Source organism: Oryctolagus cuniculus, chromosome 19, assembly GCF_964237555.1.
Source record: "Oryctolagus cuniculus chromosome 19, mOryCun1.1, whole genome shotgun sequence".
NCBI lineage: Eukaryota > Metazoa > Chordata > Mammalia > Lagomorpha > Leporidae > Oryctolagus > Oryctolagus cuniculus.
The window spans coordinates 9037234-9055404 of NC_091450.1; the positions used below are offsets into that span (position 1 = coordinate 9037234).

The 18171-nt window shown below is 46.0% G+C and overlaps 2 protein-coding genes across 3 annotated transcripts in view; one reads left to right on the forward strand and one right to left on the reverse strand.

Moving 5' to 3' along the window:
- Nucleotides 1-3407, forward strand: part of LOC138847136 (ankyrin repeat domain-containing protein 26-like) — a 271305-nt gene extending 267898 nt beyond the window's left edge. The window contains exons 9-10 of the mRNA XM_070064933.1: nucleotides 1438-1482; nucleotides 2510-3407. Of these exons, the coding sequence (XP_069921034.1) occupies nucleotides 1438-1482; nucleotides 2510-2560 (96 nt within the window). The 3' untranslated portion in view covers nucleotides 2561-3407. The remainder of the gene's footprint in view (nucleotides 1-1437; nucleotides 1483-2509) is intronic.
- LOC127486342 (transport and Golgi organization protein 1 homolog) overlaps nucleotides 1-18038 on the reverse strand; it is a 91651-nt gene extending 73613 nt beyond the window's left edge. The window contains exon 1 of one of the 2 annotated variants that reach the window (XM_070064928.1): nucleotides 17582-18038. In XM_070064928.1, the coding sequence (XP_069921029.1) occupies nucleotides 17582-17816 (235 nt within the window). In that variant the 5' untranslated portion in view covers nucleotides 17817-18038. The remainder of the gene's footprint in view (nucleotides 1-17581) is intronic. The other variant, XM_070064927.1, reaches the window with a different exon arrangement.
- Nucleotides 18039-18171: the final 133 nt, after the last annotated feature.

The window sequence follows — 18171 nt, forward strand, 5'->3', positions numbered from 1 at the left end:
TCCAGCAACCAAGTAGTTCCAATCGTGTGGCTCTGCACAGAGCTTGCCCTAAACCCCAGCTACACCCTGCCCCCTCTCACGTAGTCACAGTGGTTTTCTTTTTCTTTCTTTTTACTTATTTGATTTATTTGAAAGAGTTACAGGGAGAGAGGTCTTCCATCCACTGGTTCACTCCCCAGATGGCTGCAACGGCCGGAGCTGTACCAATCCGGAGCCAGGAGCCAGGAGCCAGGAGCTTTTTCTGGGTCTCCCACACAGGTGCAGGGGCCCAAGCACTTGGGCCATCTTCTGTGCTTTCCCAGGCCACAGCAGAGAGCTGTATCAGAAGAGGAGCAGCCGGGACTAGAACCAGTGCCCATATGGGATGCCGGGGCTTCGGGCTAGGGCTTTCACCCACTGCACCACAGTGCTGGCCCCAATTACAGTGTTTTCACAGCCTCAGCACCCAGGAATCCCATGGTCAAACAGTGCAAGAGTCCACTCCACCCCCCTAGCCTGTATGGTCCATAGAAAAACTGGGGGGTTCCCAGATCCACCGCCTGTATGTGTTTCACCTGGACGGAATGAGTCTGATCCCCCCAGCCAGACTCAAAGTCATTGAGGAATGTGGATTTTTCCCTCTGGTAAAATTGCTGGATCACAAGCATGCACAGTACCCACTGGCTGCAGCCCTACTCCTTTCACAATTGTACTGGGTGGGTACAAGAGGGGATGGGGCACTTCCCTTTGGTGGAGATGGCTCTCCCTCTCTGCCCACTACCCAGAGTGTACAGCAGAGCTGTTGTTTCCCTGATGACAGGGTCACAGGCCCCACCAACTGACTCAAACTGCTGTGGTTGCCTCTGCCAACAGTCCCTGTTAAGATGCTGGGTGTGCACGGAAGAGCTAGTGCAGCTTCTCCTGTTTATGTCCAAAATGATGTCAGTCTTCCCTGGAGTGGAAGGGGAAGAAATGGAGAGAGGGAAACACACTTCTTTCTTTTTCCTCCCTCTGGGTGAGCAGCTGCCCAGCTCCCCTGAGGGTTCCGGGTCAGACTCAGTCATGGTGCAGCAATCTACTAATCTCTCCCTCCAGCTGTATCAACAGTGGTGTGAGCCAGTGCAGTCTGAACTCACCTTGCTCACCAGAGTGGGCTGTTGTGTACTTCGTTGTGTTCAGACTCTCTGCTCCATGTCACTGCTGCACGTTTGTCCCTTCACTGAGGTCCATGCCATTTCCACTGCTTTCGCAGGATCTTCCACTGAAGTTTTCCCTGAGTGTACCTTCTCCACTTTTTCTGATCAGTTTATGCAGCCTAGAACAGGCCTCCCTGTTGCTATTCTACCATCTTTATTTATGAAATTATTTAAGGCATCCGCAAGTTAGTCATAGTATTATTTAAAGGTCACATTTTATAATATCTCATTCCAATGATAACTTATATTTAACTTGTTTCAGATGCTGGAGGAGATGCAAACCGATATAAGTAGAGACCTAGATGAGGTATGTTGCCAAAATGTGCCAATTAAATTTAGAGTAATTGGCCTCTGAAATAAACTATAAGCAGGAAATGACATCATTATCCAATGTTTGGTTAATAGATGCTAGGGTGAACTTCTTATATGCATCTAATAAAACATGTAAAAACAAACATTCAAAATGAGTAATATATTTATTCCTTAGTCATCATGCTATATAGTTTTTTAAAAATCTCAAAAAGTCTCAGCAACTTTTCTGTCTCTACACTTTCTTGACTTCTGCCATCCATCTGACATTGTTAGCCTACATACTGAAACTATTCAAAGAAAACTAAACTATGGCACCATCAGGTTTTCAGGTGTATAGTAGTGACACAGTTAGAAAAAAAATCCCAACTCATCTGGAAATACTTAGCCAAGCTAACAGTTCACAAGCTGTTACTTGATAGATGGCATTTAACTTCTCTAGTCATTTCCCTTGTCACTGGTTTACCTTTCACCTCCCAGGAAATTCCACATTTCTGGGCATGAAATAAAAACAGCCAAATTCTTGTCAAGCCAGACTACACTATTTATAATTCCACAGTAGTCTTCATGTCTAGTTTTTTGCAACTATTCTGCTTCTCCCTCCTTCTGTCATAATTTTTACTTGTCCTGCAGTTATCAGCATTATGTAACCTCCTCAAAAATCCTGCAATATTATGAAAACAGGACACATGTTCCTTATGTGTGTTCTAGCAGCACTCTACTCCATTCCTGTCATGTGTACTAATCTATTATGGAGGGATGGACTGTATCATCTTCATTATGTAGTTCCACTTTTCAGCAAATGGTTGCCCAATAAATTGGTGAAGAATCAGAAAATTAGAAGCTCTGAAACTTAACTCACAATAGTACCTAATTCCATGTGCAACTATGGGCAAATAACATGTACAATAGTAATTTTGTACTGTAGTTATATATTTTTTTCTTCAACAGTGATAAAGTTTTCATTTTTATACTGACTTATTTAACTATGAAGTCTTTGACATAAAATTTATTTTTCTTTCCAGATATTGCTGAACTTGGATCTGGATCTTACAGAACCTTTATCTAATGTCTAATGAGAAGTCAAACCTAAATCAAGATCGAGTTTTAAAAGAATTAATGTTTACACACTTGAAAGAAGTATTATATATTCTGTGAGATAATAAAATTTTCTTGTGAAATGTTTATATAATACCTTAATGTTTCCTCAGTAAAATATGGCATAAAAACTTTTACTGAAAGAAAATATTTTTGTATATGTGTGAGGAAAATATATACAGCATTTTGTGTTTTAAATTTTAATAATTTGGAATACAGACAGATAGGAAAGGGTGAGAGTGTGTGCCACCAGTACAATCCCACATGGCTACAATGGTCATGGCCCGGCAGACTGCAGCCAGGAACTCAGTCCAGGTCTCTCACAAGGGTCATAGGAAACCAACAACTTGGGTCATCACTTGGGGCCTCCCAAATACGTGCACTAACAGGAAATTGGAATCAGGAATGCATCTAGGACTCAAACTCAAGTACTCTGATATGGGTGTAGCTGTCCCAACCAGATCTTAACTGCTGCACCCAAAGGCCCCACATAGTATGTTAATCTTTCCCTTGGTACATAAAACTTGTATACCTTAAATAAAAACATATTGAAAAAAAGACACTTCTTGGGACATCCACTTCCTTTTTGAGTGCCCAATTTCATATGCTGCTACTGCACACGCAAGGAGGCAGCAGGTGATGATAATGGCTCAAATATTTAAATATCTGCATCCCTCCAACTCACAGAGACCTGGATTGAATGTCTGCATCTTGGCTTTGGTCTGACAGAGCCCTGGCTCTTGCAGGCATTTGCAGAGTCAATCAGCTGATAAGAAGTTTCTCTCTCTCCCTCTTTCTGTGTCTCCCTGCCATTTAAAGAAAGAAAGATAAATAAGAATTATAAAGAATAATTCAAGAATATATTTGTGGAACTATTTACATTGCTCATCAAATTAAATACTCTTCTGTCATATTAAGGAATCTACGTTCTTTATTGTGAATGGATGTTGGATTCTGCCAAATGCTTTTTCTGCATTTATAGACAGATAACTGCAAAATTTTCTCCTTTATTCTGTTAATATGATAATGACATTGAATTATTTTTGAATATTCAACCAATCTTATATTCCTAAGATAAACTCCACTTATCCATGCTGTTGGAGCCGGCGCTGTGGCTCAATAGGCTAATCCTCCACTTAGCGGCGCCGGCACACTGGGTTCTAGTCCCAGTAGGGGCACCAAATTCTGTCCCGGTTGCCCCTCTTCCAGGCCAGCTCTCTGCTATGGCCCAGGAGTGCAGTGGAGGATGGCCCAAGTGCTTGGGCCCTGCACCCGCATGGGAGACCAGGAGAAGCACCTGGCTCCTGCCTTCGGATCAGCGCGGTGCGCCGGCTGCAGTGTGCCAGCCGCGTCAGCCATTGGAGGGTAAACCAACAGCAAAAGGAAGACCTTTCTCTGTCTCTCTCACTGTCCACTCTGCCTATTAAATATATATATATGTTATATATATATATATAGTTGGACTATGATTAGTAACATATTGAATAACGTTGGGTAGCCTGGTGTTTGTTCTTTTTTTAAGTATTTCAAAGAATTCACAGTGAAACCATCTAGGTCAAGAATTTTTCTTTTTTCTTTTTATAAATGGAACAGATTTTAATCATACATTCAACTTTCTAGCAAATATAGAACTATTCAGATGGTCAAATTCATCTTTTGTCATTTTGGAAAAATTCTGTTTTTTCAACGAATTTACCCAATTTATCTACACTGTTGAATTTGTTGTCTAGTTTTTTTTACATAATCTTTTTTTGTTGTTTTAATGCCTACAGGATCAGTAATGTCTGTGGTGATATCCACTCTTGAATTTTTAATATTGGTCATTTGCATTTTCTCTCTTTTGTGTGAACATTATCATAGGTATTGTGAATTTTATTAATCTTATGAAAGAACTAGACTTTGGCTTTATTGATTTTCTATGGCTTGTATGCTACTGTGTTCATTTTCATTTTTATAGTCACTATTTCTTTCTACTTCATTTGGGTATACTTGTTCTTTCTCTAGACTGTTGATGTAGAAGCTAGACTTTGCAATTTCCTTTTCTTATTGTAGGTATTTAAAGCCATGGACTTCTCTTAGCATGCCTTAAGTTTTTTTCCTCAGATTTTGGTATTTTATGTTTTCATCATTCTGCTCAAAATACCTTGTAATGTCTTTCTGATTTTTTTCTATGACCATTGTTTATTTAGAAATTGTGGGGAGCAACTGAGACTAGACTAAATTACTGGAACTGCTAAGACTAATTCTATGCATCTGATCTCCCACCATATGGCGCTGAGAGGGAATAAACAACTTCCACACAGCTGCCTCACCAATTCGACTAACAAGCTGCAGGAGCTGATCCTGCTCCTGATTGGTGGAGAGCAGCATGCTCAGCGCGTGAGGAGAGAACACCAGCAGAGTTGGGATTGGTGGAACAGGACTATAAAGGAGGAGAGAGACAACATGCGGAAGGAACACCTGAGGAACCCCTGAGAGAGCCTGCCGGTGGTGTGCCACTCCTCCGCGGAAGCGGGGAAGTGGCAAGGGTGCCGCCCCTTTGCAGAGGGGGGGGGGGGGTGGCAGCAAACCCGGGAAGGGCCAGGGAAAAAGAACAGCACAGGGTCCAGTGTCGTTCCTTCGTAAGTGGGGAGCGACAGAAATGTGTAGCAATTTGCAAACATTTCTTGATTTTTCTAGATCTGTTTTTATATTCACTATTTTTCTAATGCTGTATGGTCAAAGAATGCATTATACATCATTCACATCTTCTTATATATACTGAGAGTTGTTTTATGCTCCAGAGTGAAGCCTACTATGATGCATTTTTTCACATGCATTTGAAGGAATTTGTATCTTGTAGCTACTGGAAGCAGCACACATTTTTCCTGAACTTCCTCCTCACTGTTCCCTTCTAGGAATCTGCCACTGTCTCCCTGAAGCCAATGCTTCTGTGAGCATTGTACATTCTCCTGGTGCTAGTTAATTACATTATGTCTCCCACAAAACATCCTGTATCTTTCTACCCTCTACAGGCTTCCATTTGAGTTGCAAAGTGAAGATAAATTTCAAGAAACTAGAATTTACAGTTCAGGCATTGCTTGTCAAAGACAAAATAACAATACTAGACCTGCTTTTCAGTCCCTTTTCTTCCACTCTTCTGTGAGACTGTCACGTCTAATCAGCTGCATTACAGGAGAAGCAGTGTAACTGTTTCAGACACAAACACCACATTCAGGATGTCGATAAAGAGACGTCTCCCTTCTCTGACTCAGCACACAGTTTACATGCTACATGATTTTTTTGGCACACTGACGTTTCACATTTTGCATACATACCAGAAAATATGCTTTATAAGAATTATAAACCCACCCCTCTCTAAGCTATGACTTACAGAATTGACACACTTAAGCTTTGAAAATTCATTTACGTAAAGTAAAATACTAAGTAAATGACAACAAAGGAGCTTCATCCATTTGGCAACAGTGATTGTGGTACACAATTCTGCAGTCTAGGCAAACTGATATGCTGTCAGCGTTTGTACTATGATAGTGTGAACCAGAGTGACTGTCTTTAAATTATTCTAAATCCTTCAAGGATATTTCCTACTGGAATTTGAGAACCAACAGGAATATGAACACACAACTATCACAGTTCATCCGGGGAAAGCATTCCAACTTGCACCTTACAATACTTAGTCTGCCTTGTTCCAGGCAGAACCCTTGGCTGTGAGATGGAGTCTGCAGCAGCACCACAAGAAGTGCTTTGTGAAAAGCGGTGGTTTGAACCCCTCCATTGCCCACACTGTCTTCCCTCCCTGCATTCTGCATGAAGGATGCCCACCGTTTCCCATTCCTAGTCCTTGTTCAGCACGATCATCACCAGCCTGGGGTGCACCTGATAGCCCTCCTCAGTGAAGGACAGGTCTTTGCCACCCATGTCATGTTGACCATAAATTTAGAGAGAGAGAAGAAGAGAGAAAGGCACATTTTTAGGGAAGGATTAACGAGGTGTCAGACAAATGGAAAGATGCCATCATCAATGAAAAAGTATAAAAGCACAGTGCTACTACCATCCCAAGTACCCACGAGCTGTGGAAGCACTGGTACCCATGCAGGCACAGTAACTTATCCATAACTCTTCTCCATGAATCTGAATTCACACTCAGGAATCACCAAGGCATTAGTCACTGATCATAATTAGCACATGGAATGCAACCTCTTTGTCCTTGTCAGATCCAGAGGCCCATGTTCAAATGAGTTTCTTTGGCATATCTGTAACCATTCTGGTGATGTGTATTAACCAGCTTCCCTGAAGGAAACTACTTGCAGATAAACCACATGATATTCAACATCAATGAATGGATATCCTATCCATTCATATGAATTAAACTTACATTTATTAAGCAGTTGCTACATTTTGTGAATCAGTTAGTTGGCCAGGGATAAAGAAACAAACATGATCCTTGCCCTCATGAAGTTTACAGTCTATAAGAAGAGAAAGGACAAATAAACTGATTAATCATAGACCTATGCAAGTTGTTATAATAAAAGGGAGGAGAGTTGCTGTGTGAAGGAGAAACAGCAATCAGGCAAGGCTGAGGAAGTACAGTTTGACCTTGGGGATGTGTCCACACTAACCAGGTAAAGAAGATGGAAGCAAGCAAGTGGGCTGCATGTGCAAAGGCCCTGTGGTAGTGCATGTATGGAACTGAAGGCAGAACAACAAAGCTGAAAAGAGAGAGACAAGCAAATATGGCATTAGGTGAGGCTGAGAAGATGAATAGGGACAGAGAGTGCAGAATTTTGTAAGCCATGCTAAATTTTACCTTTGTCTTAAAACAGTGGGAAGGCACTAGAGGGTTTAATCAAGTAGGCAGCAAAATCAGATGTCTCTTTTATAATAGCTTATAATCTCATTTGATGTCTGCGTAGGAAATGGATTGGAAAGAGACTAGAGTGGATACAAGGAACCTATTTACTGTGTTCTTGTCGTCAAGATGAAAAATACTAGTTGTTTTAACCGTAATTGTAGCAAAGAGAGAAAAGAAAAAGGAGGAGGCAGAAAAGGCACAGTGCTAGACAGGACCAAGAGAGAAGAGGTGTGGCGGGTGTTTAGAGAGATCAGATGTGAGGATGATACTGGGAGAGATATCAGGGATGATTCCTGATACATGCGGCCAACTTTCTGCTTCTGTGTTTTCATATCAGGTAATGTCTGTCTGCCTATGGCACTCCTATCTCTGCCACTCCTCAAAGCCACCTTGCCTGTGGTCAGGCTGGACTCAGGGCACTAAAGAAAATGCCATCATAACCACTTAGGAGACACGCAGTAAAGTACAGTCTGGTAGCCTGCAGCATTTAAAGACACCCCCAGAAAGACACAGCAACTCAAAGCCACAGTATTTCCATGTTTTATATTCCCTTAATGTCAAGTACAGCTGAATTAATTTTAAAAAAAGTTATGGAAGATCAGGGTACAAGAAATTTCAGAAAGAGGCCACACATCCATCCCTGATCCTCCACAGTACAGAAGAGTCTGACCACACTGTACAGGGGAGAATTCAGTTTCTAAGGAAAGAAGGGAAAAGCAAAGAACAAATGTTGTGTAAGTATTCAATGAACTATTGGGACATTAAAAAAATCATGTGTTTGAACATGAGTTAATAGCATGGAGAAAGTGTTCAGTATTTAATGTTAAACAAGCAGAAAAGAGGGTAAAAGCAGAGCTTGTCTAGTACAAAATGCAAGTGGAGGAGCTGTAAGCTCTCATGAGTACAGTTTACAATGGACTATTAGATATTGGAGAACTAGAACAGATGTGCTTAAAGGCTCCAAGCAAAGAGAAAGGATAGGAAGATGGAAATCCCAATTATCTGATTCAATCACTACACACTGTTTACATGTATTGCATTGTCACACTGAACATCATAAATATGTACAATTACATGTTAATTAAAATAAAAAAGGAATAAAATACTGTGCCTATCTGCCCTTTTAACCACATTCATTGTGTGTGTGTGCGTGTGTGTGTGTGTGTGTTAGAGAGAGAGAGAGAGAGAGAGAGAGAGAGAAATGAATCTTCCATCCCTTGGTTCATTCCTCCAGATGGCTGCAATGGCCACAGCTGGGCCAGGCCAAAGCCAGTAGCCTGGAACACCATCAGGATTTCTGACATGGCTGGCAGGGGCCCACACACTTGGGCTACCCTCTGTTGCTTTCCCAGGTGCATTAGAAAGGAGCTGAACCAGAAGTAGAATGGCTGGTATTTGAACAAATGCTTATATAGAATGCCAGCATCACAGGTGGTGGTTTAACCCACCAAGCTACAATGCCAGCCCCACTCACATTCTTCAAATTCAATGAAAAAGATTCATAAATGATGATGCGGCCTAGACTGCCAGTTGTTCACTGATGAAGCTGTAAGTGTGTAAGTGTGAGAAGTTGTGAGGACACAGAGGAAGGGACCCTAACTCAACCTAGGGACCCTTAGAAGGTCTTCCTAGGGTCTCTCGAAGGGTGAAAGAATGGAAGAGGTAGGAGGAGGTATTCTGAGCAACGGAGTGTCTGAAGCAGAGGCACAGAGTGATACACGTGGGGAAATAGGACAGAACTTAGCAGGCCTGACTGTGATGTTGTGTGCCACACTGTGGGTTGGGTGAAGAGAATTCCTGAAGCCAAATCATAAAGCTTGTAAGACATTTTGAGGTGTCTGGGTTGTGTTCAAAAGCCCATGGAGGGGCCGGTGCTGTGGCATAGCAGGTAAAGCTGCCACCTGCAGTGCCAGCACCCCATATGGGTGCTGGTTCGAGTCCTGGCTGCTCCACTTCTGATCTAGCTCTCTGCTATGGCCTGGGAAAGCAGTAGATGATGGCCCAAGTCCTTGGGCCCCTGCACTTGTGTGGGAGACCCAGAAGAAGCTCCTGGCTCTTGGCTTTGGATTGGCTCAGCTCCAGCCATTGTACCCAATTGGGGAGTGAACCCATGGATGGAAGGCCTCTCTCTCCCTCTCTCCCTGTTTATCTCTATCTTTCTCTGCCTCTTCTCTCTATGTGTAACTCTGACATTCAAATAAATGAATAAATAAATCTTAAAAAAAAAACCATGGAGATCTTTAGGTAGAAGAATGATATGCTCAACTTTGCAGACAATAGAAACAGAAGTAAAAAGGCTTCTCTGTTTTGTTAATGGTTATTTGTTATCTTCTAAACAACTGAAGCTGGGAATTTTTTATTCCTTCTTCCCTTTTAAGATACTGGCTGGTGTTTCAGGAGCCAGTTGATGTTGTCCAGACAGGCACACCCAAGGAATGTTCCACTTCAGTCCCCTTACTGAGGCTCTTGATTAGATACCTGCTTGGATTGGGAGTTTAGAGAAGAATCACACTTTGGTTAAACCTCATTATCAGCAAGATTTCAAAGTGGTTATTTTGGAGCCTAAATTAGACTGTTTTTATTTTTTCAAGCTGATATTTTGGTTTTGTTCTCCACTGTTATTTTCAGCTCTATCACCTTGTCTGGAATAGGGCTCAGTTAGAATCTGGTAGCTGAGAGATTATCACTAGAAATTCCATCCATCTATCAATAATACATTAGCCCATCTATTTATCCATCAGTACATTCATCCATTAATATTTATCTATGCACTCATTCACCCACCAATCCTTCCTTCCATCCCACTTCCTTCATTCTTTCTTTGCTTCCTTCATTCCTTCTGTTTACCCATCAGTACTTCTCTCCCTCCTTCCTTCTTTCCCTTCTTCCATCCACTGATCCTCCTTTCCATATAATAAATATATTTGAGCGCCTACTATGCATCACACAATGTGTAGAAACTCTTAGGAAAATTAACGAAATACAAACAAACCCACTTTGGTTTTCAAGACATGGAGAGGGACATCAACAATAGCAACAAAGAATACTAACTGTAAAAATAGATATGTACTAAGTTGGTAAAGAGAATAGGGTCAATTCTATTGAGAATCTAAGGCTAAAATCAGTAAAAGAAGCACTAGATTTTTTGGTTGTATCAGGAAGAAACACTAAGGGTTAGGCAGATGGATGGCAGAGGAAAGGGAGAAGACACGTTGCATGAAGGAAAATGCAAAGTAAAAGGCAGACAACCACAAAACACCATGATGCATTAAGTAAGTTACAATCAGTTTATAATGGTAGGGATATTCAGTGTGTGTGGGGAAGTAACTTGGGGGAATGAAGTTAAGACAGAGCAGGAATTACACACCCTGAGTGTATGTGGAATGGAGGTTTGAAGATAAACAGATGAGACTTTGTGGTAATCAAGGCAAGAAACAGTTCAAAGAAAACAGCAGTTGGAGAGGAGACTGGACAGAAAGGAAGGCGTCATCAATGGAACACGTGGCTGCTAAAACTTCAATATAAAAACTGCAGATAAAGCCCACCAGTGGTGTTTACCTGAGCTGATAGAAAACTGGCCACCTAGCTCTTGCGTATCTGCTGTCCCAAACTCACAGTTGGTCAGCCCATTCACTTGGGTATTTCTTACTGAATTCAGTGAGCTCTCAAGCAAGGATCTGAATATCCAGCATGTTGCAGGTGAACAGAATTCAGCCTGAATCTACCTAATAAAGCCGTGGGTGAAAACTGAAAAATTCTAGTAAATTATTGAGAAGTTTAGAAATATGCAGTGTGTGTGTTTGGAAAAGGCACACCAGAGAACAAGTATTTTGGGGCCGATGCTGTGGCACAGTGGGTTAATGCCCTGGCCTGAAGCGCCGGCATCCCATATGGGCGCTGGTTCGAGACCCAGCTGCTCCACTTCTGATCCAGCTCTCTGTTATGGCCTGGGAAAGCTGTAGAAGATGGCCCAAGACTTTGGGCCCCTGTACCCATGTGGGAGACCTGGAAGAAGCTCCTGGCTCCTGGCTTCGGATCAGCGCAGCTCTGGCCGTTGGGGCCAATTAGGGAGTGAATCATCGGATGGAAGACCTCTCTCTCTCTCTCTCTCTCTCTCTCTCTCTCTCTGTAACTCTGACTTTCAAATAAAAATAAATCTTTGATCAGACCAAGTGTTTTGATTTTGACTTAGAGCTGTGGCCCTGTGGAAAGCCACTAATAGGTTATGTTCCAGGAACTTAATGTCACATTCTTTCCACCAGGAAGCTACCACATGCTGTCGAGCATCTGTCCACCCGCCCCAGGATGGGCACAGGTGGAGAGGCTCTGCTCCTCTCCCTGGCCAGGAAGATCTCCCAGACAGGATGGAGCAGGGACCAGGGCTCTGTGGCAGGTGAGGGAGACTGAGGGGCTCCTCCTCTTCTGCCTTCTGTTTACACCATGGTGAGGCAGAATAATTGCTGCTCCTTGGGAAGAACTCTATGTTTACTGGTGTGTTTCAAGAGGTAAACCCAAACAAAAGCACAGAGAGCTGGGTAGGGGTGAAGAGCACTGAGATTGACTTTGAGAGATTCCAGAAGAGAGCTGTGAGGTGGGTGCCGTTCTCAACACCTCCCTGAAGAAGTTGCAGCCATTTGAACTGCTGGATCGGAAGACACAGCCAATGTGAGGGTCCTGGTGTGAAGCCCCCAGAGGCTCACATTCCTGCATCCACACATAAACATACTGTGTGAGTTCATCTTCCCCCCCTCTGCAGCCCAGAAGCCCTGTCCACCCCTGGCAGACGGTTAGTGTGGCGCCTCTGTCCCACTCATGGCAGTGATCACAAGTCCCCATCCACCAGAGCAAAAGCTCCCCAAAATCAGAGTACTTTCTTCAGCCCTGTATTCCCAGTGCCCAGAGGGGACTCAGTAGCTATCTGCTGAATGAAGGGGAGTGTTGTGTGGAAGGGGCAGCATGGCCAAGTAGCCAAAAGCAATGACAAAGATGGGTGCAGACATACTCTGCAAGAAAGCCCCTGTGGGGCCAGTGCTGTGGCGTATTAGGCTAAGTCTCCACCTGTGGTGCCAACATCCCATGTGGGGGCCGGTTCAAGTCCCAGCTGCTCCACTTTCAATTCAGCTCTCTGCTATGGCCTGGGAAAGCAGTGGCAGATGGCTTAAGTGTTTGGGCCCCTGCACTCATGTGGGAGACCCAGAAGAAGCTCCTGGCTTCAGATTGACCCAACTCCAGCTGTTGCAGCCATTTGGGGAGTGAACGAGTGGATGAAAGACCTCTCTTACTCTTCCTCTCTCTCTCTCTAACTCTGCCTCTCAAATAAATAAATAAATAAATAAATCTTAGGAGAGGAGAGGAGAAAGGGGAGGGGAGGGGAGGGGAGTGGGGAGAAAAGCAGCCCCCAGTCTGCTACAGCTGAAGTCAGAACTACTGCACACCCTGCTTGGCCTCCTTGTTTCTGCCCTGCCCACAAATGCCCTCCGACATGACAGTGTGGCTATCACTGAAGATGGGGAAGCCAGGGGGCCACCCAAACTGCGTGACTGAGTGAATGTTCACTGAGGCCCACCACAGCCCAGCCCTGGGCTAGGCACAAATCATGCAATGATCTCTGGATTGGAGATCTGCCCTCAGAGGGCTCATGACCTGCAGGAGAGATGCACAGGCAGCTCAGGTTAACAAGATGTGGCAACGGCAAGAAAGAGGAGTGCAAGGGCTGTGATGGGAGGCAGGAGGGAGTACCCAGCTCTTGGACAAGATAATGTGGGACAGGAGGTGTTCTAAAGCATGCTTCAGTTCAAAAGAGGAGAACTGAGTGGGTGCCTTACATTGGACTGATATGTGATCACAGTGTCTGGTCCCACAGAGCCTCCCGTGCTGCCAGGCACACAGTAGGCACTCAGTAAACATTGAACAAATGAAGGAACACAGGTCTCCATCCTGTCTCGGGAGTTTTGGGACCAGCGAACCATCAGTAAGGAAATGTCCACACATTTGAAAAAATGTGGAGGTTACTTGTTCCTGGTTAAGTATCCCAGGATCAGAGTTCTCTGGGTAAGAGACCCACCACACAGGAGGAACTGCTGACCAGTGTCTAGGACAAGACACTTGGGTGTTGGGAGAAGGGCTGATGGGCCCTGGAGGCAGTTGATGGAGGCAGAGACTTTGAGAACTGAAAGGTTAACAACAACCAGGATGGAATCTGCTCCACTTACTGGCCCTGGGGGGAGCCCCAATGTCACATTCTGTAGCTGCCTATGTTGATCTCCCAGGCCAGGCTCTATCTAGGCCTCCTGGAACCTCAGGCAGGCCCTCCCAGAATCATAATTTAAAGGGAAATGCAAATAACCTGGGGGCTGCTTCATGCTTGGAAGAAGGAAATAGATTCTGTTTTTGTTGAAAGTGATTTGGGGGCACTGTCAAACTCTCTCATCTCAGAGCATGAGGTGACACTTAGGCTGCTGGTCTCAACTCTGTCACTGAGCCAATGGGGCAGCAACCAGCACTGCTCTGTGACTTCCCCAAGCCCAGAGGATCAAGGGGCATCTGCACTGCAGCTGGCACTCCTTGGCCACGGGCTCCTAAGGCTTTCCTCACCCATGCTTCCCACGCCCCCACTGGAGCTTCCTCCCCAGACCAACTTATGCAGTCCAGGCCCACTGTGATGCCAAGGAAAACCACACAGGAAAAACTGCTTTGAGTCGTTTACATCATAGAATACATCCCCAAACCAGTTCCATTGGTGTTATTTAATACTGAAAGTTTCTGTGTTAGCCCTTCACTCTGTTAACTGAGATAACTGCAAATTTATTTATTTATAGCATCAATAACAAGCACAGAAGTTAATCCTGAATGGTGCAGTTGGGAACACAATTGTTAACGGGGCACCCAGGGAAACCTGGGTGGGAATTACAGGGCCCACCAGTGTCGGAGAACATGCAGGAAAGCCATCATCCAGCCCTGACAGCGGTCGGGCTGCTACTGCTCTTTTATGCTTAAGGTATTTTGAGATATTAAATAAACAGTAATAATTGGCTCTAGGAGATCCCTCGCTGGAGGATAACTGAGTAACTCATCAGCAAGGTGCCCGGAAAGCAGGAATGGCAACCAGAGCTGGGAAGAGCAAATGCCTTCGTGGGGCACATCGACTCTTGTCCTGCCAGCTGGTCTCACTCCACAATGAGCCAAGGACAACCTCTCTGTGCACTAGAAAGTGGAATTCAGGGAAAGAGCAGGGCAGGGAGGGTCTGCGAAGAGGAACAGGTGGGGGTCTGTGGGGAGCTGCTGGAGGCAGCTGGACCATGTCTCAAATGCCAATGTCTCAAATGCCAATGTAACAGTACAAAAAAGAGAAGGGCTTTCTGCAATGGTAGAACAAGTCTCCAACCAGCCAGGGGAGAGGGAAAAGTTTGCAGGGTTAGGCCAGCAAGACCTCCAATAAAGGTAAGATTCCCAGAGTCCTGCAGGTTACATCTGGTGATGGATCAGACAGCAAGTAGAAGCCACTCGCTTCTCTCTGAGGGGCCTGGGTGAGGGCAGAACACAAGGGCCGAGGGGGCCGAGGGGGCCGAGGGGGCCGAGGGGGCCGAGGGGGCTGAGGGGGCTGCAGGTTCAAGTCCTGGATCCGGCCCCAAGAGAGGGCATGTCTAGAGGGGAACGAAAACAGCATCAGGCCGAGCAAATGGAGAAGGTGCCCCATTTACACTGACCCTTCCATTAAAAAGCATTTTGCCAAGCACCTGCTATGTATAGCCAAGCAACGAGTCTAGTAATGGTGCTGACTGCCAACTCAGGTCAGAGTCAAAGCAGCCTGATCCAGTGCGGAGCTGCCCCACTGGGGTGGAAGGGAAGAGAAAGGCTGCCTTCCTATTACTCCTCTGAGTTGAGGGAAGACACTGCTCAAGGGTTCCTTCTCGTCCATTTGGTGTTCCCAGAGGCCTTCTGATGTGCAGGGAAGGGGAAGCAAGCTCGTTTCTGGCCCAGTGTGGAGGGAGGGGCTCACAGCCTGGGGAAACACAGCCCTCCCCAGCACAGGAGCCTGCACTCCTTGCTGCCCTCAGCCTGTCCCCATCTCCAAGAAAGAAAGTTTGAGGTCAAGACCGATTGCCCCTTGGTGTCAGATTCGATTCCTGAGCGATGCCAAAGGAAGGCAGCAGCTTCGTCAATGGCAGTAAAACATGGATTCTGGCTATGAGCAACCACTCATTTCTAAGGCAGTATCTCCAAGCTGCCACAAGGGAGTGTTTTGTTCACAGCACTCCGTGTACCTAGCACAGCGCCCAGCAGGCTGTATTCACTGGCCTGATGCTGTCTTGACTCGCAAAATGACCAGAACAGAACATCACACCCAGAGGCCATAATAAAAAAAGTCACAGCCCTGAAGGTCTGACTTCTGTCTAGGGTTCCTGAAGACATGGGGACCAAGTTGGCTGTCAGAATGAAAGCAGCAAGGACACTGGAGGCTAGACTGGGATCTGAAAATCAGCCATGCCTCTTATCAGCTATGTGATGACGGGAAATGTACTTACCCTCTCTGAGACTCGCTTCTGCGTGTTTAAAGGGTACAGACTTTTTCTTACCTTGCAGGGCTGTTCTGTGAAGACTTAAAGATATAATATATGCAAAGTGCTTAGCACACTGCTGACACATAGTAGACACCCATATGCTGTCACACTAATAAAAAGTACGAGCAGGTGGCCAGTGAGGTTCCCATTGATCTCCCGAGATGATCCCAGTTTAACTCTGATAGCCATCAACATGCCCTGGTTTTCTCCCCACAGCAGGCCAGAGGCGTCCCTCTGCTGTCTTGTGTCCCTTCCAGGGGTGCCTGAAGGCACCGGGGAGTCAGAATTATGGTCTTCCCCACTCTGGGTGAGCAGCTACTGGAAGTGTTGGAGTGGGAGGGAGGGGCAGGATGCGTGATGTCAGATAGATGAGAGGCAAAGAGAGCAAGCATGGCCTTTGGAAATGATGTGGACCCCACTGTCCCTACCCCACCCCCGTGTGGCAGAATGACAAATGTCATCATTTTAAAAGGTCCTGTCACCTACCAAGTCACTCTCAATAAGCGCACGCAGAACCATGGAAAAACCGACACCACCACCACAGGGCTTCAGCCAGGGAAAAATCGAATCACCAGGATGCCACCAACTGAATTGTCAAAGACCAAATAAAAAGCTTCATGAATTCCCCATTAGCAATATAACGCTTCCTGGTCTAAGCAAACACAGGTTCAGTTCCTGAATTGTGGAGGGTGTCACTTCTGTCACAGTGGGGCGTAGTGGTGCCCAGCAGCAGAAGCAGCAACCCCGAGGAAATCTGTCTCCATAAAGCTGCTCTGATGGGCTCTGATCCTGTTAGGGTGAAGATTGTCATCTCCCCTCCTGAGACCCCTGCCTCACATGGGGGCTACGCATGCAGGTCTGGGACCTCTGCCGGAGAGGGGGCCTGGGAGCGAGGGACCTGGCTGAGTCCCCTGCTGCCCCTCTGAGCACTTGTCTCCCGTTTGGATGCGGTTGCTGCTCCTGTGTCTGACTGCACTCAGACCTCACAGTCACCCAGGCCGGCCAAGTCACTCAATCACCGACTCAGGCTGAGAGAGACAGCCTGCTCCTCCTGCAGTGAGGAAAAAACCAACAAGGCACCTTGCTCTGCAGAAAGTCCAGTTCCAGAGTCACTTAGAGAAAGCCTGCTCAGAGCCACAGAACCCTGGAGCCTCTGCCAGCCAGGCAGAGGAGAAAAGTCAGGCCAAAGAGACAACAGCCTTCGGATGCACTACGGAGAAGAATTACGAAGAAGGCGCTGCCTGCCAGTGGAAACCTGCACACTCCTCACAGCATCTCCTTTCTCCCCACAGACCTCTTCCTCCCTGTGGCTACCAGGATACACACAGCTGCAGGTTCCAGTGCAGCCACCTGCCGTGGTATGTCACAGCCCCAGGCAGGGAGCAGCTGGAAGAAGGAGCAGTCACAGTTGTTCTACAAAACACAAGACCCTGTCCCAAAGAGAAACACTCTATTCAAAGCCACAGGCCACTGACCTATCACTCCTGGGCTTTCTCCTTTTGCAGCAACCTGCCTGGCACCCCCCACCCCCATCATCCAGGGCTCACCCACAACCTCCCAGGTGCACCGCACAGGTGCTGACTTACCCCAGTGTGGTAATGGTGATGATGGTGTACCAAAAGGAGGCCAGGATGCCATGAACTTGATGGTGGAGGAGCCCTTCGTGGCGTAAAACATCACAGTGGCGAAGATGATGATGGCCATTGTGAGGGAAAAGAGGAGGAAACTGAGCTCCAAGGCGCAGCTCTCGAGCATGTAGCCCAGGATGCGCAGGCCCTGCGAGTGGCGGGAGAACTTGAAGATGCAGAAAACGCACAGCATGATGAACGCTCCGGACACGTCCTGTTGTAGGTCATGACCAGTCGATGTAACAGGGCGTGCTGGCCACCACGTCTATGATGCCCACGATGCTGCAATGAAGCAGTAGCGGCTTGGCATGGTGAAGAGCTGCAGCAGGTACTCCACAGTGAAGATCATGATGCAGGCTGTGTCCAGGCAGAAGAAGGCCACCGAGGAACACTCACCACACAGCAGCTCCTTGCTCCTGGGCACTGTGTCACAGGGCACCGTTGTCGCTCCCCACCTTCGTGGAGGAATGACACAGGACCCTGCGCTGTTCTTTGGTCTGCTCGGCCCTCCCCGGGTTTGCTGCTGGTTCTTCCTGGGTTGGCTACCG